Genomic DNA, 23984 nt, shown 5'->3' on the forward strand with positions numbered 1-23984 from the left:
ACTTGCTATTGTTAACTGAAGCATGGAAAGAAGGTATAGACCAGTTGGTTTTGATCCTTGAATATTTGAAACAAATTCAATGTAAAGCTGAACCAAGTTTCCCACACAAACAGCGGTGGCAGATTTATTTCACTTGAGATACAAATGCATGTCCACATGACAGGCATAATCTGACCAGGAGGTGGAGGAAATGTTTCTCTAAGTAAGCGCAGGGAAGGAGGGCGAGAGAAGGCTGGCACGGTAAAACATTCTGGATTCAGAAATGCAGTGCCCCACAGGTGCCTCTGCACACAGGCTGTGCAATGCTCTGCACTCCTGATATGCAAATACAGCATCTTTCAGCAACAGGATCCAGAATCCAAGAGCTTGGTGGCCCACTTGTTCAAACCGCTAAAATTACTCTTTCGTGCCGTTACTCTTCTTCACTTTCATTTTCCGGCTCCAAATCAGAATCACCATTGACTTCCTTTTCAACAGTCATGTCTTGTTCATCAGATTGCTCCTCTTTTTCTTCATCTTCATCCCAGTTTTCCTGGGGGAAAAATAAAACAGAAATGTTTGAACCTTTGTCAGTCACACCATTTCTGCTACAAGCAAATGGGAGAAGATCTGGTCCAACTCCACTTACGTCAGAGTCTTTATCTGCAATCATCTCATCATCTGACCCTTCCTCCTCCGAGGAGTCTGCAAAAAGAAAACAATCTCTCAGTCTGGGGAACAGGCTTTAAAATGTCATTGAACAAACAAAGTCCAGTCCCACGTGCTGCCAAGTCTTCAAACTGTGCTATTTCCATACCAAAACTGATTCTACCTGGAGATGAGGTGACCAACATTAGTTACGACCAGGTCACTTCCGTTACCAGTACACAGGGTGAAGATGCAGAGGAAAAAAGCCAAACTGGAAGTATGCACTCACACACATGGACACCCCCTACACTGACTCAAACACAGCAGTGCCTTCACTGTATCTACCTTAACACACGGGCAGGTTAACACTAGAAATTTTATGTTGCCAGGTAAGTTTAAGAAGCACACTGGATTTCCAATTCGCTGATTTCTTCATTTGTAAAGCAAGGCTGGGAGGGAATTAAAGGAAATAAAAGGAAGGCAAGGAAGGAGTAACTACAAGATGTCTACATCATTAATCACTGATTTTCCTGCCATGGACATCTCACAAAACCCCTCTATCTGCAGACTGTACACAGGCAGATAAGCACAGGTGCATGATGAACTGCCATCAAGTGTAGGCTGTCATGTGAATTCAGGAGATGAAATACATACAACACTTAGCATACAACACTTACCGTCCTCATAGACCAGCTTTGCAGTCTGATTAACCTCAGGTACATCCTGTACTGTTTGTGATGCTGCAACCTAAATGGAATTTGCAGATTAGCCTTAAATTAAATAATACATTTCAACCTTAAAAGACAACAAAACTCCTAACAATGTAAATGAAATCTACATTAAGGGTAGCACACATTAATTCACTTACAGTGCTGTTTAACAGCCAAAAAAGTACAAATGACAAACTAAAGTCAGAGAGGCATCTGGTCCAAAGTGGCCCAGTGCCTCCTATTTACTCCTCTTTAAAATTCTATGGGAGAGCAGACACATTTGACAGGACAAAACAGTCCCAGTGGGACTGACAGGACAGTCAATGGCCTGCCCTGAGCGTTAGTTACCAGCATCCCTGAACAGCAGCTGCATTAAAGTGCCCAGGACACATCACATCAGATACAATCCCAACAGGAAGTCAAACAACACCCCTGCACATCCCATGTTATGTAGTTGGAGCTCACCTGGGTGACAAGAATAAAGAGTCTTCCATGCAGACGGGAAAGCTTTTGCAAAGTTTTTACTCTGCTTTCCATCAACTGGTACAACATTCCCAGCTGAGGAATAAGGTCTGGCAACTTGGAAGAGACGGATGAAAAAAAAAATGAAGCTGTTAACAAACATATCCCAAATGTTTTTGGTTTTTTTTAACTACTTTTGTATATTTGGAGCAAGCAACACTTGCTTACATTATTCTAGACAGAAGGGAGAGCTGAGGAACCTGCAGCCTGATCAATTAACACTCAGCCAGGTTTAGAAGTATCATCTACTTTTAAAGCATGGCAGTTCTTAGCCTCCTTTTCCTTTCCAGTCTCTGCCACACGCAGGGGTGAAGCACTGCTCAGAAAGCTGTGAACATACATTGGTGTCCCAATGCAGCCTCAGCACTGGGTGCAAGTTCTGCTGCTCAGCAATGCTATAACAAATGGCAGAAAGAACTGACACTGCCCAAAGGTCTTTCTCTTAACCCAGCAAGAGTGCTGCATCCATCACTTGTAAGGCAAGGCTGGACTTCAATCCAGAAGCTACAGCATTACCTCCTACCCTGCCAGCTTTGGCACACCCTTACCCTATAAATCTGGCCATGCCCAAGACAGCCTCAATATGAGCAATACAAGAACAAAGAAAACTTAGTTCTGTAAGATCTAGTGACACGGGCTAGATTACTCTTTGGCAGTAATTTTGCTCCCTCTCACAGGTGTGACATAACTTATCTTAGTCTGACTTTGGGATAGCTATAATTATGTCAGGAATGACTGAGACAAACAATTTATCAGCAATGTGCAGTAGGTTCAGCAAAAGTGCTGTAAGCATAGCTCTCTATACATTGATTTAGGCACTGCCATATGCAGCGAGCAGGAGATAGATTCTTGAAGAAAGAAAATATGTTTATTTAAGCATTTAAATGTAGTTTTACTTAAGTATGAATGAGAAATACTTACTGTGGAAAGGTAGGATGCATGTACGGTAAAAACAGACTTCAGCCATCGAACCATTAGTGAGGCACTGGAAAAGAGAAATAAATTATATCCAAGAGATACTGCCTGAGAGACATCAATTTCACATCCTAGATGCTAAATAGTTCTATATAAAGCTCCTCTTTATTAGAGAGCAAGATAAATGTTCTCTGCAGATGGAAATGTAAAGTTGGGCTATCCTCATGTGGTATTCAAGTTATTTGTTAGGAAAGGAACAGACATTTCAGTGAGGGATGAAACTAGGCAAGCTCAGGGGTCTGTGCTCCTGAAATCTTTTATGGATGGTCTAAATAAATGAAAGATCAAAGCATGCTACCTTCTTCTCCACCTACAATGAAGGAATTTATATTTAGAAAAAATAAACTCAAACCCAAACCAACCTAACCTCCACAACTCAGCACAGCCCATCTCAACAAAGCTGTCCTTATGGCAACATAAGATAGAGGGGGAGAAGCTGGTTCTGTTATTAAACACCACATGAAGAGATGTCTAAATACATTTGATAATTAAACAAGCTCTACACCTGAGAGTTATTTTATTTATTAATCCGGTCCATAATGTAAACATTTGGGGCCTTCAGTTACATTCTCAGGGTTACATGCTTATTTCAGGTATCCTTTTCCATTTTAATTTCACTTCAGCCACCCTAACCAAGTGTTCAAGTTCCTCTTTTCACCTTCAACGAGGTGAGTTTTTACCTCCAGATGCTGCAGTTTAATTGCAGTTACTATGAAAATCTACCACACACATGGTAGGAGGGACCATAGCACACATATGTGAGAAGTTTTAGGTGAATTGAACTGTAGCTGAGGTGTCCCTTACCTGTATGGGTTGCCTTGCAATCTCTTTGTAAGCTAAAATGACAAAAAAACCAAAAAAAACCAGTCAGCAATAAGTAACAAACATGATGAGTTTAAAACCCCAACAAGAGATCATTTGACAGGCCCAATACTGGGGCAGAAAGTTCTCCAGGCATTTGAAGTATGCTAGGACTAACCACTGCCAGGCTCCAGAAAATTACACTGCTGGCTCTACCACCCTCTACACAGGCTGGTAACTTGCAGAAGCTGAGTTCAGTATTACAAGCAAGCTGGAACTTTAAACATGCAAAATAACCACTGAAGCTTAAAACCTGGCAGGAATAAGTAGGAGGAAACCTCTTACTTTTCATCTCTGTTCATCTGCTTAGTAGAGCAGTTGTTACAGGGTGGACAAGTTGGGGAAACAAGTGAAGAAAGTATCAGGTAATGGCCATTTCACACAACAAATCTCAAGCTTGGGAGAAGACAGTTACACAAAGGTCTGACCATCCACTGAGATGTAGCATTTGCCCTTAGATTCCCTGACAAATGTCCCAGGGAAGAAACACAGCATCTCATTAACATAAGCCTAAGGAGGTGCTGTAAGACCAAACATTCAGCATCAGGCTATCTGCATAATTCAGTTAAGATCAGTACCACTAAAAAAATTTAATCTTATTTATGGTCAGTACATTGAAATAGAAATTAAAGAAGAAGTTGAACCATTAACTTATGCAATAGAACATCATTCACATAACAAGAGCTACTAAGCAATGTTTGGTTTAAAAAAGTAATGTCCAGTCAAGGCTAATCGTTAAAGTATTTCTGTCCAAATAAAGAGTTTATTTAATATCACTGAATAAGCAGTTCAGAGGCCAAACCCCTTTTAAAATTACTAGTAAGTGATGATCAAAGTTTAAGTACAGCAAAATGGATTTTCTGATGCTTCAAATTATTGTCCATGTTAGTAGTTGAAAAGAAAACGTAATGGTGATTGTTTGCTGTGGCTTAAACAAGCTTTTGCTTAATCTTTTCCCTATCTTTTCCCATATAATCATTTAAGATAGTAATACATGATCTAATGCTCTTCCTAGCTTTGATAGTGACACTTGGTCCATTGGCTAAGTTTCAGCCAGAAAACATAAGAAGAATATCAGGGATAAATTAAGAAACATTTCAGTCCTCTTACAGCATCAAACCAATTTCAAAAATAAAGAGACATATCCTGGATTTTAGTAGCTAGAAGGCAAATCACATGTGGCTTGTATGACAATACAAGAAGTGCAGGCTCTCTTACCTCGTGCAGCAGCGGAATGACAGCATGTATAGGCATTCTGGCTACTGTGTTCTTTACTATATTTTCTTTCCTTGTGTTAAGCACTTTCTGTTAAAATGAAAAAATATGATCAAAGAATAATTCAGCCTTAATACCTGTATGGGCAACCAGCAAAATCAAAAATTCCTGCCTGTATCTCTCTTCCTACTCCACTACTTTTGTATGCTGAGGATATGAGCAAAAGATTTGTTATGAAAAGGAGTTTCATTTTCCAAGTCAGGTACAATTAACAGAGTAAAGGCACTTAATAAACCATCTAAAACAATCTAGCATTGCCTCTAGTCCACCTGCCCCATGTTAACAATGATGCATTACAGGCACATGAAAATCTCCCTTGATGTTTTGTGGCTTCCATAAATAAATGCCTTTCACCAGCATCTGTGACAAGAAATTTCTATTCAGCATCAAATTCTTAACAGTTCCCTGCCCCGGTACTATCGTGTCCAAATGCAAAGATAAGCTTTTTAAGTGAAACTTGTCATCAATTCATTTTTCAAACAGTACCTGCCTGAAAAATGTACCCTCAGGAGACGAAGCACAGATTATGCTCCAGTCCAAGCTAAAGGGAACATGGTAGCACCACTTGTAAAACATCTGAACTGTAACGTAACAAATTTATCATAAACAAAGTGCCTCAAAGATCAGGGACTGACTCAGAAAGCAAGGCAGGTAAGAACAGAAAAGCAACACCAATTCATAATAGCCCTGCCTTGAGCAGCAAACCAGCAAAAGCAGCTGGGAGAGACACCAGGTTCTGAACTGTTCAGCCTTCCCTGCTTTCAGGGAGGCTCCCCACCAGTCCCAGTGCACAGATTCAACAGCACACACTGAGCTTGCAAGACTTACATTTAAGATTTCTGCATCGTTGCTTTCCAAGCCCTGAACCAGCAGCACAGCAAAGCTGTCTGTTTGGGGAAGGCCACCAGGAGTTTTGACTTTGCTCACATCAATATCCAATGCCCCAAGGCGCTCCTCAATGCTCTCCTGCAGAAGGAAATTAGGCAGTGCTGTGTCAGAGTGGTTTGTCACAAATGTCAGCTGAAAGCAAAGTACCTAACTTAGAGTATCCCCACTAGTTCTGCTGGAGAAGAACACAAATTTTGTGTATTTTTTTTAATTGCACTGACAGAAGGTAGCATGAGAAAACAAAGGCAGATGAAGTTTTGGCTGAAAAGCATGAATCTATCTTGGCAAAGGCAGAAACAAGTGTGTGACAAAGTTCTGCAACAACCTGGCAAAACCACAGGCAAAATGTTTTGAGAAGGGGGAAGTCTCTTTCATACATAAAGATGGTAACATTAACATTTCTTCCACAGCAAACAAAGCAAATCCAGGTTCACCTAAAGAAGGTATAATGATAATTTATTATGCTAGTTTCTCCAGTCTTGCTGAGTTTGAAATAAGAAGCCTTTTACCTCTGTCTCTCCTGGTTTCCTCTTGTTTTTCTTTTTCTCCTTTCCCAAGGCTGGAGTTTTGACAGCTGTACTATGTCCTGGAATGCCAGGTACTAGAACTTTGGCGTCCGAGTTCACCACAGGTGTCTTTACCTGGTAACCAGAGAGAACCACATTTGCATGAACTGCAAGCATCTTGAGCTTTCTTCCCATTCAAAATACAGATTTTATTATGCAACTCTCACACATATGGTAAAACCAGCCTGACACAACCCATTTTCTTGACATAAATATTAGGCAAATCCAACATATTTAAGATAATTAATAACCTCAAGGAACAGACAGTTTTCATAATTAACTAAAGCAATGGTCTTTTTGGAATTACCTGTGAACCACTTTTCTTACAAGCTTTTGCTGTAAAATTCACAGAACTGGTTGTATCAAACAACAAATACTTGGATGTTTTGCTGGCAATAGATACCACCTGTGCTAACATTCAACTCCATAAAACCACATGCAGATTAATTCAGCATCCACTGGAATGCAAAAACTGATCAAGAAAAGCAACACAATTTAACAGCAAAAGGTAGTCACTATTGCCTTCAATCCCAACTCTTCTAGGGATTGCTCAAACACAGAACTCAGCTGTCTGAATTAGGCTGTGATCACGGTGACAAAAAGAGACACCTTAGTTTATCCCAAACAAGCTAAGGTATCATCTTCAATGAACACAAAGGAGATGGAATTTTGTATTTAACAAGCAAATGCTCCCATGACTCACAAAGAATGTAAGGCAGTATGCCACTTCCAGAATATCAAAAATGCATTTTCTGCTATTTCCAGAACACTTCTTTAAACCACAGCACTTCTATCCAGGCCTTTTTTTTGAAGTGATAAAAGTCTGATCTACTACACTGAGCAAAGCACTTCCAATTTCCACAAAGTTGATTTTCTGCATCAAGAATTTTATCATAGAACACCAGTGGTGATAAAATACTATCCCATTAGCTCACCTCACTCATCACTAACCTTCTCCCCACACGGCATGCTCAGACAGCCAAGAGAGATGCGTCTTCACTGGAATTCAGCAAGAAGCGAAACCAAGATGGGTATCATCACTGCATGCCACAGAGGCCCTGCACCTGCCCCTGCAGTTCAGCCCTGCTACCCACCAGCTCCAGGACTGAGCAATCAGCACAAAACCCTGCCTGGCTGATGGAGCACCAGATCCAGGAGATAACTGAAGGGTCAGAAACAGCTCTACCTGCTCACTTCACTGATATTCCAAGCATTTCAAATCTTCCAGGCCTTAAATATGCACAATGATACAGCCTGTCTCTAAACACCCAGGGGATCCTGCATGAGAGAACACAGTGCCAAGCGCTCCAGTGGACACTGCTGCCATGCAAGTGCCAAGCTCACATTCCCAGGTCCCTGTGAGCAGGAACACGTGAAGGCCACAGCAAGAAAGAGCAAAAAGGACTTGCCCGTTAAGGTTCTGTAGGTATGATATTTTATGAAAATCCCTTTGTTAGGATTTTCTTCTCCTGAGAAGCTGAGAGGGCCTCAGCTTTAAGGGTAAACAATTTATTATTTGTTACTGTAGAATGCAGTATGTGCTTTCTTGATTAGTCAATGTGGAATGTTTTTACTTGGTGACTAATCAAGAAAGTAGTAGTTCTCAGATTCTTGAGGAGTTACAGAATTTTATTATTTATTCCTTTCTATTCTTGTTTTGTCTTTTAATAATTCTCTCTATTCTTTATATTATAGTAATAGTGTGGTCTTTTTTAATATAATATACATCATAATAAACCAGCCTTCTAAAATAAAGATCTCTCCTTCCCTTCACTAAGTCCTGACTGCCCTAAAGATCACCGCAATAAGGTTCCACTACATTTCTTTTAGACTCTAAAACAAAATCATCCCACCTTCACTCCAAACCATCAGGATCAAAGAGGTTGTACAAACCAACAGACTCCAAGGGAAGGACTGATCTTAGGCAGAAAAACCCCACCAATCAGCCCTGTCTCTCAGGCAGATCTGCTGAGTTACAAGAGGGCCACTGTGTGCTCTCACACATGCCAGGACACACAGGAACCATGAAGATCTCTTTGCCCACACCTGCCTGAGTGCTATGGACATCTATAGCTACCTCTGCAGCTCTGAACAGGTCCATCCAGAAGTCCAATCTCATTTTAAGAGCGCAGTGAATATTACCCACTTTGTTTCAGAAGGAAAACAAGAGAAGCAACAAAACCACACTTTAAAAAAGCTCACCTTTGTTACAGCAGCATCTGTTTTAAGTGACAACACTTTCTGGATGTCCCGTACCAAACATATGTGGGATTCACTGGTGTTCAAAGACTAGGAGGACAGGAACAAAACCAGTTAATATATTTGACACTCACACCTGTGATTCATTATGCTACTGAAAGCTGAGAACAAATTCCAATGGTATAAATTAGAATGGATGTTTTTTTCACTCTAGAATAGCAGCTCCTTTGCATACCTGCCTTTTGCTACCATATCTCTATATTCTCCAAGGACATTTACACAGGTAAACTGGAATTGTATTAAAACCAGTTTCAATGGTCTAACTCAGCAAGAGCTGAAATGGCAAGAAACAGTCAGCAATGACATCAAGCTGTACTCCAGCTGAAAAAAATGGAAGAATACAAACTGCCTTTCCAAACAGCTCGGGGGCAACAGTCACAGCTCCAAAAAAAAGGCAAGGAATATGTTTTGTATTGTTACATCATTTCAAAACAGTAAAAATAAAAATAATAAGCCCCAAAATTTCTCCAACTGGAAGCAGCACGCAGTCCATATTACAGAATGCAAACCCTCTCTGTTAAGTTTTACATACCACTTTCTCTATGATGGGCTGTAAGGCGTTTCCATATACCAGCAGCAGAGACTGTTTGTCTGTGCAAAATGCAGCTGCTAGAATAGGGACTGGTTTCGGTGTGGAGTCTCCATCCCCAGGTGTTGCTATCTGAATAGTACAGTTTGATGTTAAGGGTTTTTTGCAATAACTGGAAAAAAAAAAAAGACATTAAAAATTTCAAGATGCTTAGCTTGAACACTTCAATATCTTGCACATCTAATCATCTTTCATTAGCAGGTCCTCAGCAAACTCAGCCATTTTACACCTTTTACAGATGGCTATTATGAGGCACAGACACACAAAATCTGGTTAAAGCCACACATAACAGCAAAGTGCAATACAGTTCCCAACGAGTGCGTTCTTCAAAAACGTGCCCAGTAACCCAAGACAAAGAAGCAGCTGGAACCTGGTTCACGAGCATTTACAAGAGCTTAAAGGCAGCAGCATAAAAAAACTGAGCTTTGCCTTGCAGTAACACCAGACCTTTCCCAAAGACACCCTCCAGGTGAATCCTAACTTACCCATTCAAGATATGTTCAAATAAATGCAACTGCCCATCTCTGCACACAACTGCTAACTTCACAGGCTGAAAGAAGGCACAGTAAGAGAGTTTCATTAGATCAAAGAAAAACCCTCCTGGAAGTTCAGCACATCAAGAGACAGCTGTATAGCTACAATTTGAACTTTTTCAGTATTTAAGAACATTACACTAAATCTGAAAAGAAGATCAAAGACATAATCACTCAGGAACATTCAGTGCAAGTGTTAGAAGATTAATAAAGTAACTCACAACTGTACTTTATCACTAGTAATATGCACTGAGTTAAACAGTTTGCACAGTAGCAGACATGTCTAGAGGCACAGCTCTGCAAAGGTACTGACTCTGTGAATATGCTTAGAGGAAAGAAACTGAGATGACTCCTCTGAGAAACTAAATGACAGGGGAACGTTACTGAATACTCTCCAATACATGCAGGAAGAGGGAACTGGAAATATTAGAAAAATATAGCATGAAACACTGCTCTGAGAAATGGAATTTAAAGGCAGCAGGAGAAAAACATTTTAATTATGGCAACAGTTTGTGAGCGTGTTTCACATTCACACATTTTTCAAAAGGCAACCACTTTGAAAGACTTGTGCCGTTAAAACTGAGAGACTTGGCAAATGCACACTGCTACTTTAACTCATTCAAGGCTACTTAATTCCAAATGCAGTTACACTGCCAAAAACACTTGAAATCAGAAAAAAACAGGACCATACCCAAACCAGATTTTCAGAAACAATTTATTTTGTGTTTTTCTTTGCTGCCAAGTTCTAACAACCATTTTAATTACTAACTTGTTCTAAATAGGAAATAACTGACATTTCTGCCATCATGAACAAAATTTCTGAAAAAAACCCACTGAATTTGTATTTTGTAGCTTTGAAAATGATCATTTCAAACTACCAGCTTTATAAATGCACCTGTAATAAATAACATTACACCCATGAATTGGCATTTGGATCTCATCTCTGCATAACAGAACCCAGATACAAACCAAGCCTCTTTCTTTACATCCTTGAAAGGAAAAGGATGTGGTAAGTGAAAATTGCTGAATATATTTGCTTACAAACTATTGCTCCTACCTCTTCTTTTACTTCTGATACAGTCAGGTCCACAAAAGTTGGTTCATCTGTTACTGTAAAAGACATCACAGCATTCTTTTCTTTCCTATCTGATCTGATCTGCCTGGAAGACACAAAAATCACACATTATTTACCACAGCACAAACAGCATTCTCTGCACCAGACAAGCATTAAAAAGCCTATGAATCACTAGTAAATGTGGTGGTATCTCCGATATCCAAAAGCATCACGCTGACATTTCAGTGTTCAGCTTAGAAAATGTTCTGATTTCTAACAGCAAAGTAACTCCCAAGAGAAACTGAGCAAGAAAACTGCATAAGCCTTACAAGAAGTGCAAAGAACAAGGAAGTTTTTTACACAGTATGTTCTGGCACACATTGGTGATACAAATGGCAACTGGAAGCATGCTCAGACACAGCCAAGGAAAATCTCGTCTTCACTCAACAATCAGTGAATCGAAACCACCAATAAAGAGATCATCACTGCATTTTTCCAGAGTGCCCCTTCTGCTTTACCTTGTTTAATCACAATCACTTGATGACTCTGTGCTCAAAACAGATCAGTCACAGATTATGAAAAGCTTACATACCACACACTCAATAATCGGTCGTGTATAGCTCCAGACAAGAAATAAAGTCCTGTAATTCCATCAAAGGGTTTGCTTTCATTTGTAGGTTTTACTGTGGTAAACATTAATGATGACACTGATGTAGCATGGCCTGTGAAATGCTAAGAGAAAAAAACAGGATCTTTCCATGATTGTGTAAGCAGTCATATGGCAAAAATCAAAACATTAGTTAACAAACATTAGGAAAGATTCAAGCATTACTAAATCAACAAGGACAGCTCAGTGGTTTTTAACTAGTGATCAGTTTCCTTGCATTTTTGTATGTCAAGGAAGCTTTTTCTGACCTGCCTGATATTTATCAACATTTTAAAACTTAAATGGGGAATCAAAGGCAAATTCAGCGGGATTAAATCCATGCAAAAGAAATTACATCCACCTGTACTGCTGTTACTGTCACAAAGCACTCCCCTCTGCCCCCCCAGCTCTACACTTCAACCTTTCCAATGGAACTAGATTCAACTGCATTCTCAACTTAAACAACAGACACACGTGTGCTGACACTAAATTTGGGCAACACACCACCCCCAAGGGCCCCACAAAAATTGGCTCTTCAATCTACTTTTGCAAATAGTGGTTTTGGTCACCATAGAATGCAGACATACATGGTAGCTGCCATGTGCCAGCAAGCCCAAAGTAACAGCACATGTGTACACACTCACCTGACAGGAGATTCAGAGACTATCCCTGTCCTGTCTGCTAGCAGGCAAGAGAACACGGCAGCATTCACGGATCAGCTAAAGCATGGCCATTTGCTCAATGTCTGAGCCCTGCTCAAGGAACAATAAGGAGTTGCTCCTATGCCTTCCAACTGTTTCAACAGCAAAACTGATAATGCCATCAGTTACATGAAGTATAGCAAGGAAACTTGAAGGCTTTGTGGAGGGTCTCATGTTAAAACCCATGCCAGCAGTAACTGATACGGCAGTGAATGGAGTTCTCCTGACAGAAGGGTATCAGACAGGGACACAGTTAAAAAGGACAGCATCCATCTTTCTCCTACAGCCTTGAGAGAGGATGCTGGCAGCATGCTCAGAAACAAAAATTTAATGTCCTCATTCAATTCTCAGCAAGTGGAAACCACAGTTTAGGGTACCATCATAGCAAAAATGTCCAGCAATCTCGAAACTGCTAATTGTATCCTCACACACAGTGAAATGTTTTAGATGTCTGATCAGGAAACACTAGGTAGGTAGTGTCACCAATCAAGGGCTTTTTTTGCATCGAGTTAAACAGAGGTACTTACTCTGTAGACTTCTTTGGTCTCCAAGTCCCACAGTTTTATAGTTCTACCAGCTGACAGCAGCATTTTTCCATCTGGACTGATGCATAGACAGGTGACACTGCTATTGTCGCCTTTCCACTTACTAGAATTTGCATGGAGTTTTTGTACAAAAGGAGAAAGATGGAGAAACAGAAAAAACAGTATTCGTTAGGATAATCTCAACACTATCATGATGGAAAATTTAGGGTAAAATTTGAAAAACAGTGATTTAAGTAGTCAAGAAGTGAAAGCTATTCTGCTTCTGCACTTTGCCTTCAAATTAGTTCACAAAAAAACACAACTCAAAAATATGAAGTTATTCAATACTGAGCTGCTGTCTTCTTTTTTAATACTTGCTTATTCTGTTCTGAATTCCTTCTCAAAGTTTTGTACTTTTGAAATTAGGGCAAGAAGAGCCACACCATTTTCAAGATTTCTCTATTCACCCACCCATGCAAAAAAGTCTTCTCAACACTAAAATTCAGTGTTTCAAAGCCTATTTAGTTACTGGCCCTCCTCCCAAGTCTCTGAAGTCACTGACAATAACTTCACCTTAATGGTCTATGGTTCAAAGCACTACTTAAAAAATACAAAAATAAAGATGCTGTCCTGAAAAGCCTGAATGTGCTTTAAAAAAATATTGATATTACGTGTTTCTCACAGGACAAAACTGCAAGGAAAGCATTAACACAAATCATTTACAGATAGGAAGCAGCCTGCAACACACCACATTTTGATTGTAAACAGCCTTCCTGGAAATATTTCTAAATAACATTCACATGCCCAAGCAATATCTCTTCAGTTTTCTAAAACAGGGATCATTAACTGTATCACTTTTGATAGAAGCAGAAAATTTTACAGCCCACAAATGAGGACAACAATGCACTTTACAGAGAGTATGACAAGATTCTGTATTCTCTTCTGAAGACAAGATCATGACTTAAGAATTTAAACCATTTATTAACGTAAACCAAGAAGGTATTTTTAAATGTACGAAAAAGATGAGTCTCAACTAGACTTCAGAATAAAAAGTACAGCAAAAACACCTTAGTTTGCATTTTGGATACTCTTTATATTATTTTTACAGGCAAGAGTTTTAAACAGGATCTCATAAAGGACATGTCCAGAATACCTCTAAATAGTCAAGAGTATTTAAGACATGAAAAAGCTACAGAGTGACAATAAATCATCCAGAATGTTTCAGTCTACCTCTCTACAACACCTTGTCTTGCCTCTTCAGCGACTCTCTCTTCCCCAACAGCTTGTCCCTCTGCCAGAGGTTTCATGTGTGCTGCACACACCTCCTGAAATGGCCCTATGGAGTATTCCTACAGTAGTTAAGTAAGTTAAACCTAAAGCCACATGGTTTCAATTCCCATCCTAGCAGTCCATACCTCTACAGAAACATGTCTAGAAGCCTGCAAATAAAATTTAAAAAAATTAATACCCCAGGAGCAACCATCCTGATTTTTCTGTGGGTCACACAAATATTTATTTACAGGTCCTGACAGGAGTTAAGGAATGCAGGCACTCTCATGTGTACATTGGGTGTGAGCAATTGATGGGGATAATTTGCTCCTTCTGGTAGGCAAAACTTTAGGAGAACTGATTTCTTCTACTCCTTCCAAATTGAGTTACCTTAGGTACGACTCATAACATTACCACAGAAAATTTTCAGGTAAAAACCATGATGTTACACTGCTCATGTACTTTCTATCTATACACTCTGGAAATTATCTTCTGTTGCCATCTTTAAAATTAAAGAACGCAATGCTTCAAACTATATTTCATAACCACAGTCGCCCCACTCCATGGTCCCTGGTATGGGGCAGGGCAGAGGGAAACATACAAGAAGAATAACAGCAAAACCTCTTCCTTTTCCTGAGAAAGCAGCATGGCTGGGAGCCATCTCCAGTACTTGTACATGAACACACACACTGTGGGATACAAACAAGGTGAAGGAGATGTCCATGGGCAGCTTCAGAGCTTTGATCTCACTGGATTCACAGAACAGTGGGATGCCCTGCAAGACAAGGACCTTTAGGAAGGCACGTCAGCAATGATGTGCCAGGAAGGCGAAAAGAAGAGGGGTTTCTCCACAGAAAAGTGTAGCACAAATGCATGGAACATTCCTTTGAAACACGGAAAGAATATAAATGCACAGAATAATCCAGGAAACAAGAGTGAAGGTTATACAAGAAATCCACCTAGAAACTATTTCCAGGCACTGAAAGGTCAAAAAAAGTTTCTGGGCACATCCAGCATAGAATTACAAATGGCAAATCATGTCTAACCAACCCGACTGCCTTAATGAGACAATTGCATTGGTTGATGAGCAGAGGCACATTTAAGTTGTCAAAAGCGTTGCTGAAGTCAAGGTCTTGCATATCCTTGCAGCCAAATTGGAGAGGTATAGCCAGAATGGATGGTCTCTAAGGAGAGCAGGATCAGGCTGAATCACTGAGTTCAAACAGTTGTGATCACTGGTAAGAAGTCCAGCTGGTGGCCAGTCACTGGTGTTACTGCCTCTAAGGACATCCCTATACTGCTTAATGTCCTCCATAACTGCCCTGGTCTCCATTAATGATCTCAGAACAGGACAGAATGCACACTTAACAACTTCACACTCCATCCCAAATTAGAGAGAGCAGTTGATATCCTGGAGGACAGGGCTGCTACTCAGGGGCATCTCAGCAGGCCTGAGAGGAAACAGGCAGCAGTCAGAATCCCAGACCTGAAGATGAAAACAAAGTCCTGCAAACTGGGGACAAATAGCCAGAAAGTCGCTTTGAAGAAAAGAGACTTGCAGTCCTCACAGGAAAGCTGAGCAGGAGCAAGCACAGAGTCCTTGTAGCAATGAGCTCAGCTGTGCATGATCTGTATGATCTGCACTAGCCAGAGTGCTGTCAGTCCCCCAAGGAATGGCACTCCTCTGCTTTGTGCAACTCTCAAAACTGCACCTGAGCACTGCATTCAGTGGGACAGAACAAAAAGTCACTGACATGGTGCAGTAAATCCAGTGGAGGGCCACAAAGGCACCTCAGGGACTAGAGCACAAGGCAAGAGGGAAAGGTGAGGGAACTGGGCATGTTCAATTCTGATAGAGAAGGCTACAGGGAGATTTTAAAGCCATCTTCTGCTGCTTTACACAGGGTCTCAACATCATACAACCTAAGGATGCACTTCTTTCCTAGGGATACCAAAGAGGAAAATGATGATGGGCTGCCTGCAGGGCCCATGCCAAACTTAATAAAACCAGGAGCACTGCAACAGTGGAAAACATCACAAAAAAAAGAAACAACATCAAGAGAAGGATCCGTGGGCCATCAGTAGGCTTTTATTGAAGGAAGGTAACCAGGACTGTTAATAGAAATCTTTGTTTCTTCTCTAAAGTTTAAGAACAATTTGACTTTATTACAGAAGAAGATAACTGTCTACACCAGACATTTTGTTACTCTGCACTAAGCACAATTTTGCTCAAAGGTACTTTTAACAGTAGCAGCCTGCTCAGACAGCCAAGTGGAAGTGTCCCCACTGCACATCAGCAGCAAGCGAAACCAAGTGGGTTATCATCACAGCAAGGCCCTTTGAGGAAAGCTGGGTGCATGCAGCAGGTTCTACGGGAACGAGATCTTCCAGTATCTACTCAAGGATTTTTTCCCATCATTTAGATTTTTCAGCATGTAGAGGGACTTTGTCTTTCAGTCTCACTAAAAGTTAGCATGGAGGGATCCAAATCCCTCTCGGAACAGTTTCATCTAGCCGTTCCAATACACAGAGGAAGATACCTAACTATGACAACTATGCTTTCATTCCTTAATAAAACCACTTCTGATCTCAGAAAAATAACAACCAACGGTCACCTTGTGGGCATGAAGCCTGGAAAGCAAAGTGCAGCATTTCCAAAACCTGCAAGGGAGAAAACACCTAAAAACAAGTGTAAAAAAATTCAAGTGAAAAGCAGCACTACTCACCACTTTACTTTGCAGGTCTGTGTGTTCCATTCCACAATGTGTTTGTCATCTGAACAGCTATACAAGCAGCAGTTGTCTTGATGCCATCTCACACAGTTTACTCTACTGTCATGACCACCATCCTACAAAAGGTAACACAGGGTCAACTCACTGGAGTAGTCTTGACAACTGAGTCTTCCCCACACCAACAATGTGAACAAGGTGCTCTTTAGAGATCTAAACTCCAATCACTGGCATCTTTAAGAGTGTGTGTGGTTTCAAAGAACATACATGACAGTTACATAAATAAAGATATTTCACATTTTGGTACATACACGTAAGTATTTTGGTTTGGCTTATACAGCCTAGAGAAGAGGAGACGTTGTCTACAGTTTCCTCACACAGGGAAGCAGAGGGACAGGCACTGATCTCCCCTGTCTGGTGGACAGTGACAGAACCAAAGGGAATGGCAAGAAGCTGCATTGGGAGGAGGGGAGTTAGGGTGGATATTATGAAAAAGTTCTTCACCCACAGGACACAGGCTCCCCAAGGAAGTGGTCACAGCCTCAAGCCTGCCTGAGTTCAAGAAGCATTAGGACCATGCCCTCAGGTGCACGGTGTGACTCCCAGGGCTGTCCTGTGCAGGGCCTTGTAGAAGCCCAGCAGATAGTCTGATGTGTATGTCTCAAACACTGACAGCCAGGGAGCCAGGGAACCAACCAAGGACTGCTGGTAAGAACACACTGTGGGAAAGAACAGGACGTGGCTGGAGGTGGGGACCATGCAAAGGTAGGGCAGCACTTTCCTGGTCCATCCTAGTTCTGGCTTCTGGTGGTCAGCACAGCACAAGCACAGGAAAGACTCCAGAAGTGGGCCTGGACTGATGACAAAAGGCACCCCCAGCAGGGGGGGATCAAGACCACCAAAGACCCCTCCACAGCCCTCCAGCCCATTTCCAGAAAGGTCTAGAGCAAATTGCACATGGTAAATAATTCACATAGAAAGTGACAAACTCTGCTCCAGGGTGGGCAGAACTTGTCTATCAAAAATGCTCCCACAAAGCTTGAGCGACGGATGCCCCAAGACACTGGACACCCCATCAGCTGGTTTGATGCTGGAGCCAGGACTGGTGACTTTTCTTTCTTCATTCCTTTCTTTCTCTCCGTCTTCTCTTTTGCCCTCCTCCTATTCAAAATCCACTGCTGTGCATTTATATTAGAAGACACCAATTTCCATGCCAAGTGTAGAATTCACTGATACAACCTTGTAGATTGTGGAGCCTGTGCCTTCTGTCATTTTGACCACAAGCACCTACATACCTGCATGCTCCCCTCAGTTTCAGGGTGGGATGCTACCAGACAGGAGACCAATTTTGTAGATCCCTCCCAAAAAAAAATTTTTTTGCATGCTGTTTTTATACACACAGGCAAACAAGGCTAACCGTATGAAATCTGCTCAAAGGAAAGAATAGCCACAGGTTTCTTGCTGAAGTCATCTAAGTGCCTCCTTCCTTAAGGGCACTCAGAGGTGAGCAGCCTTTGTATTAGCATTCAGGAGGAGACTATCATCAGAAGACCCCTTAAGCAGTATCATTTCTCTTAACAACCAAAATCTCTGCAGCTTCAAATATAGCCTCCAATTATTTATGAAAATATTTAATGGAGCCTATTTCACTATTTGGATTGTAACAACCTGCTCAGATTACTCCCAAAGGTATTGATGCAAATGAGCTTTGAGCAAGACTAACTACACTGCAGCAAGATATTCTGTTCAGTAAAGACAGCTAAAAGTAAGATCTCTTATTTTAACAGGAATAATCCTTTAATTCAACCTATATGTAGAAAGCAAAGTACTCATAAAACCTGCTGTCTTCTATGGAAAAAGAGTGTTTTCAAACACACTACAACTACACTTTTCAAACAATTTTTCCATATAATGGAGTTGATACTCATTAGTTACTGTCACTTGCATGCATCATAATTCTCAGAAATTACTGCTTTCTCTAAATTCATGTATGTTTATCACCCTACCTACAACTTTGAGTTTAGAAGAAAAAGTATAGCCAAGTATCTCAAAAGTATTGCACAGCCATTCATATGGATTTATTTTGCTTGTTATGCAACCCACAACTAAAATGGTGCCTGGGAGTTTGGAAAGGCAAAATTAAAGTCACTGTGTATCATTCAAAAAAGATCATGTGCTGAGAGAGCTCAAGAGTTACAGAAGAGTCCACCAGTGTAACACCTTCCCAAGCCTTGATGAGTTCTCTGCCCTTCCCTCCCACAATGCCATGCAGGAACCGAGGGTATGACAGTCCCACCAAGGATTTAACTCTCCAGTGAGGAATTTCATCATTACTGTTATTTTTAATGGAAAGTAGCAAATCCATGGACAGTCTTAAAGATGTTGCACTAACTTAGAAACCAAGATTTTTTGGCCTAAACTGACTGAAACCATCAGTGTTTGGTAGCATGTGATGAAGACTGCATTACTTACTAGCTTGCTCTGTAATTCTCCTTTTACTGTGCTGTACAACAAAATGCTACCAACTGCTGTACCAATAGCCAGGATATCTAACTGCTTGTCCACTTCTCCAACTTCAGACTTCCGTTTTTTCCTCTGGGGGCCATCCTGGAAAACCAAAAGAGAGAAACTGTGAGATAAATCAGTCTGACTGGCTAATCTCAGTGTTAAAGCAGAGGGAAGAAAAACCTTAAGAGAAATTTGAGATCCAGACAGCCAGCACAAACACCATTAAGACAGAAAATGAACACTAAAGTGTACACAATGCTAGAAATTCATCTTGTACCTCCATGAAAAAGGGTAACAAACTTGCTATGAGTCACCTGGAAACACTTGGTATAGGCCATTTTGCTGCCATCCCAACCACATGCATGTGGGGAAAAAAAAACACATTTAAGTTTTTTACAAAACTCCCGTCCCAGAGGCAGAAGATTAACACATTCAGAATACTTCATCCACAAAATGGAAACGCTTGATCATGATCAATTTATTTTTTCTCAAAAGGTAATCAAAAGAGTCTTGCAAATCTGAAGCATTCATAATGCTGCTTAAAAAGAAAGTTCTATCCCATTCCACAGAGGGAAGTGACTGGGATTCAAAGGAAAGTGCTCTGCCCAAGTCCTGTTGTCTGCACCAGAGGTCCTCAGATGATCAGGCAATTCAAAGTCTTCACACTCTTGCTCTGCAAGCACTATCAGCCACCTCAAGGAGGGACTGCACTTTGTCTACCTTAAACAAAAATTTGAGAATGCAGATCGCTAGGAAGAGAAGAGGGAATAAAACTGGTTCTTAAACACGTGAAACTAAAATAAAGAGGGCAGAAGAAGTCGTCATATTGATTCTCACTGGGTTAAGCACTAATTGCACACATACACATAAAAAAAGAAAATAAACTGTTCAAGGACATGAAAAGAAAAAAAAAATCACTAATGCCACTGATCAGTTTTTAAACTGGACCTTGGTAAGTCTCCTTACATTTGTTACATCACAGCAAAGAATTCTGTCCAATTTAAAAATTACACACATGCTAATGCTTCCTCTACACAACAGATCTATTTTAACAGACAAGCCGCCTGAAGAAGCCCAAGGAGACCGATAAAATGTGAGCAACCAGCTCTGCTGAAGTTCCATGTGCTGCAGCTAATCTGTTTTACAACAAACATGACACAGTGAAGACAAATAATTTCTACTCAGGTCCAGAAATATGACAATCAGGATGTGGTAATTTACACCACAAGTAAGATATTAGGTTTGATATTGAAGGATAAATATTTTGGTTCTTTGAAGCAGGATTTTCTATTCCTTCTGTATTTAACAGAGCTAACACCTTCTGCAAAGACAAGTGTTTTGCTTTAGGCCAAAAAATACAAAATTGCTGTAAAGATAACTTTTACATCAAAAGCAGACTATTGAGAAAAGAGATTACAATTAGGGTTTTTTGCGAGTATTTGTTTAGGTTTTATCTTTGCTCAGAAAGAAAAGTATTTATAAAATATTAAAAAACAGATGCTGAGAAACTAATGGCAATCAATTGAAACTGCAGTCTGACATGCAAAGACAAAAGCCACGGAGATGCAAGTACAACTTCTGTGTTTTCTGGTACTTTTTCATCTTTTTAAGTAGTTTTACCAATTACCCCACACACCCCTGCTGCAAAGCAAAACCAAACTTAATAACAGACTTCATTCTCTTCCCGTGAATAATTCTTTCAATGAATTTTTTTTCAACCTGCATTTCAGTTTGCTATAGCAAATTTCCTTGGAACAATTCAAAAGCACAATGGAATTCCCTCAAGTAGAGAGTTATTTCCAGAGTCAGGAGAAAGCAAGGGGCAGTGAAGGTTTCTCCAGTTTTTTTTTCCACATGCATTTCTTTACTGACCACCCGTTATCAGCAATATGAGTGGAGCACTTTGTCAGAAAGTTCTGCCTGAAGAAATGCCAGCGGAAAATTCAGACACCTGTTAACATTTGAGATGATTTGAAAAAAAAAAACAACTTTAGGAACTTAAAAAAAAAAATCAAACTTCCCTATCCCACATTAAATTAGTACACAGCGTGAATGACAACTGCACTTAACATCCATGTGGGATTCACTTGAGGATCAGGGTGCTAAGGAGAAGACATCCTGCTGTCATGGACAGGACAGGATAAATATCAGCTTCCTTGTCATTTGATTTCTTTTTCATATTTATGGAAACTCAAGCTAATTTAGAAATCCTTCAACTTAGCCTGAAAAAGCACAATGCTTTAATTAAAAAGAGATGGTTAAAAGAAGTTACTTGAAAAGGAACTGTGCACACATTTTTCCACAATGTTCTTCCTTGACTTGATAAGTCACTGAGACTTTCTAAACAGAAATCTGCTCCTCACATGTGAAATAAAGCACTTAGAACACTGAAATGGGGAGAAATTTAACAGACTAGACAGTGACAGAGCAGGTGCAGCTTGTCAGGCAGACAGTGGAAGAAGGTGTTTTGAATGTCAGAGGCGTGCTCTTGCACAAGACCCCCCCACGGAGCAGGAGGTGATGAACGCTGCACACAGGAAGCACTGACACTGGAAGCACGTGGGCAGGGAGCATCCCAGTAAAGCCACCCCTGCATCAGCAGTTCCAGAGCCTGCAGTTCAAAACGTGAGTGCTAATATTCCCCTGTAGCACATGGCCTCCACTAACGTGGCAGCAGTCCAAAACATACCGAGTTTAAGTGTAATTTGGCCAAACACCATTTATAGCTACCTACTGGCAGAGCTCTACCCCTGACCACCTGATACTAAAACTGCCTAGACAGATGTCAACTCTTCAGGAACAAAAGACCAAGTAACACCAGAAAAAACACATTTAATAAAATGGTTGTGGCATAACTATGCCAGTTTTAGTTCTACAACTCAGTCTGAGGAAAAAAACGAATTACTTTTAAAGCTTTTAAGGCACAATTATTGTAAGGAACAGTATGTTTCCCAGCTCCACTTTACAACGGACTAGCTTTCAAGCAGGGGACAGGATTCAAACTACTGGAATAACTAGAAAGCACTGAGAGGTGCCTAAGGTTACCTTCATGTAACCTTAAATCAGGTTAAATTCAAAGACCTGTGGGGCTTAGGAGCATGTCTCTAGAAAAGGTTATTTTTAAAAAAAGTTTTAAAAGCCCTTCAGAAACTTCCTGTGTCTGACTTATGGCACCATAGCAGAGTAGTGTCTAGTTTAGTTTTATTTCATACAGGACAGATCAACCCCATTTTCATTTGCCAGTTTCAGCGAACTTAAGAGCAATGAACCTCTACAGCTTTGCAACTCATGAACGATTTTTACTTTAAAGTTCCACGACAAAGGAACAGGTTCAGGCCACCTAAAACTGACTCTTTCTACTTCGTTCTCCGCATGTCCTGGGAGTTTTCAAAGTTCAGGGACTAAGCTGCTCAACTGAGCAAAACAATATTGCCTTCCTTTGGGTGGATCATCTGCGTTTTAAGCATTTTGAAACAGCTTGAATAGCATTTCAAACACGTATACCGAAACACACTTTAAAAACCACCCTTACTTCTTATGATAAAGGGGGTGGAATTCACGTACTTTATGCAGGTTTTGCATTCTTTTTTCCTTAGGAAATTATATATTCCAGCTAAAGAATTTCTTCAACATAAAGAAGACGGTACTCCAGTACATACTCCAGATATTTTCAGGTTCAGTGTTCACCTGAGGAGGTGACGTTAACTAAAACTTGATCCAAGGTGGAGAACATCCAAGCACTCCTGATGCACGCTGTGAATAAAACTACTGAACACCTTCTTGCAGGATTCCTGGACTCAGGAAGATGAATCATAGACAGTGTAGCAGCTTGCACGGGAGTACTTCCAAGGGTAAGGAAGCGTGGAGATATACTGCCTTTAGCGGAGAGGGAACTAAGGGGGTGCACAGCAGCTGACCCGCTCTGCAGCACCGCCTTTTCAATTACGGCAAGACGTGCCATCAATTAACATACCTCGCTCCTTCAAGGAAGGCTCCTTCCACGCAGATAATGCGAGAGACAAATAATTTTTAACAGTCAGTGCTTCTGCCGAATTTTTGTTTTAAAAATCCACAAACCCAAAGCCTCCAGCGCCGCCTCCCCCACCGACACGTGAAATTTACCATCAGCGGCGCAATCCTGGGAGGGGGAGCGGCTCCCCCCGCGCCCCCCATCCCAGGGCGCGACACACGTGGGACACCCCCCGAACCTCGGGGCCCCAGGGGGATGGGACGGGACGGCGCCCGAGCCCCGCGGAGCTCCCGGGACCCTCACCCCGCTCCCCGGCCCGCCCGGCCACATGGCGCCGGGAGGGCGGGGTGAAGCCGAGCGGGCCGCGGCCACGCGTCAGGGCTGCTCGGGTCTCCGCCATCCCCATCCCACTCCTCACGCCTGGCCGCCCCCCACCCCCCGCAGCCTCCCCGCTCCCCTCCCCTCACGCACCTTGCTGGGGGGCTGCCGCGCACCCGCCGGGGCCCAGGCCAGGCACGTACAGGCGGCGCTGAGGTGGGCGGAGGGCACGTACTCGTGCTGCAGGCGGCTGCCGGCCGTGTCCCACACGCGCAGCCGCCCATCGGGCCCGGCCGAGGCGAACAAGCGGCACCCGCTGGGGGAGAAGGCGCACGGAGGGGCCGCCATGGCGCGCGCGCTCCCCTCGCCTCTGCCCGGCCCGCCCCGCGCGGCGCATGCACCGCCCGCGTGCTCGCCCCGCGCGCCTGCGCCGCACGCCCCGATGACGCCGTACGGCGTC

General features: G+C 41.7%; 1 protein-coding gene and 3 non-coding genes across 4 annotated transcripts; all 4 read right to left on the reverse strand.

Annotated features, from left to right (window-relative positions):
* Positions 1–92: 92 nt before the first annotated feature.
* On the reverse strand, positions 93–23962 carry WDR43 (WD repeat domain 43). The gene is made up of 18 exons (XM_038133046.1): positions 23678–23962; positions 19201–19335; positions 16726–16847; positions 12734–12854; positions 11452–11591; positions 10863–10965; positions 9758–9822; positions 9216–9384; positions 8627–8713; positions 6368–6499; positions 5799–5936; positions 4914–5000; positions 3639–3670; positions 2781–2844; positions 1803–1916; positions 1305–1374; positions 629–684; positions 93–532 (listed from the first exon to the last, which is right to left on the reverse strand). The coding sequence occupies exons 1-18, from the start codon at positions 23870–23872 to the stop codon at positions 413–415; spliced, it is 1950 nt and encodes a 649-aa protein (XP_037988974.1). The 5' UTR covers positions 23873–23962; the 3' UTR covers positions 93–412.
* On the reverse strand, positions 7392–7470 carry LOC119699971. Its single transcript, XR_005256618.1, has one exon. It is a non-coding gene; the product is annotated as a small nucleolar RNA SNORD53/SNORD92 (small nucleolar RNA).
* LOC119699973 lies at positions 11267–11350 on the reverse strand. Its single transcript, XR_005256620.1, has one exon. It is a non-coding gene; the product is annotated as a small nucleolar RNA SNORD53/SNORD92 (small nucleolar RNA).
* On the reverse strand, positions 16255–16332 carry LOC119699972. Its single transcript, XR_005256619.1, has one exon. It is a non-coding gene; the product is annotated as a small nucleolar RNA SNORD53/SNORD92 (small nucleolar RNA).
* Positions 23963–23984: the final 22 nt, after the last annotated feature.

The sequence above is a fragment of the Motacilla alba genome, chromosome 3, assembly GCF_015832195.1.
Source record: "Motacilla alba alba isolate MOTALB_02 chromosome 3, Motacilla_alba_V1.0_pri, whole genome shotgun sequence".
Classification (NCBI taxonomy): domain Eukaryota; kingdom Metazoa; phylum Chordata; class Aves; order Passeriformes; family Motacillidae; genus Motacilla; species Motacilla alba.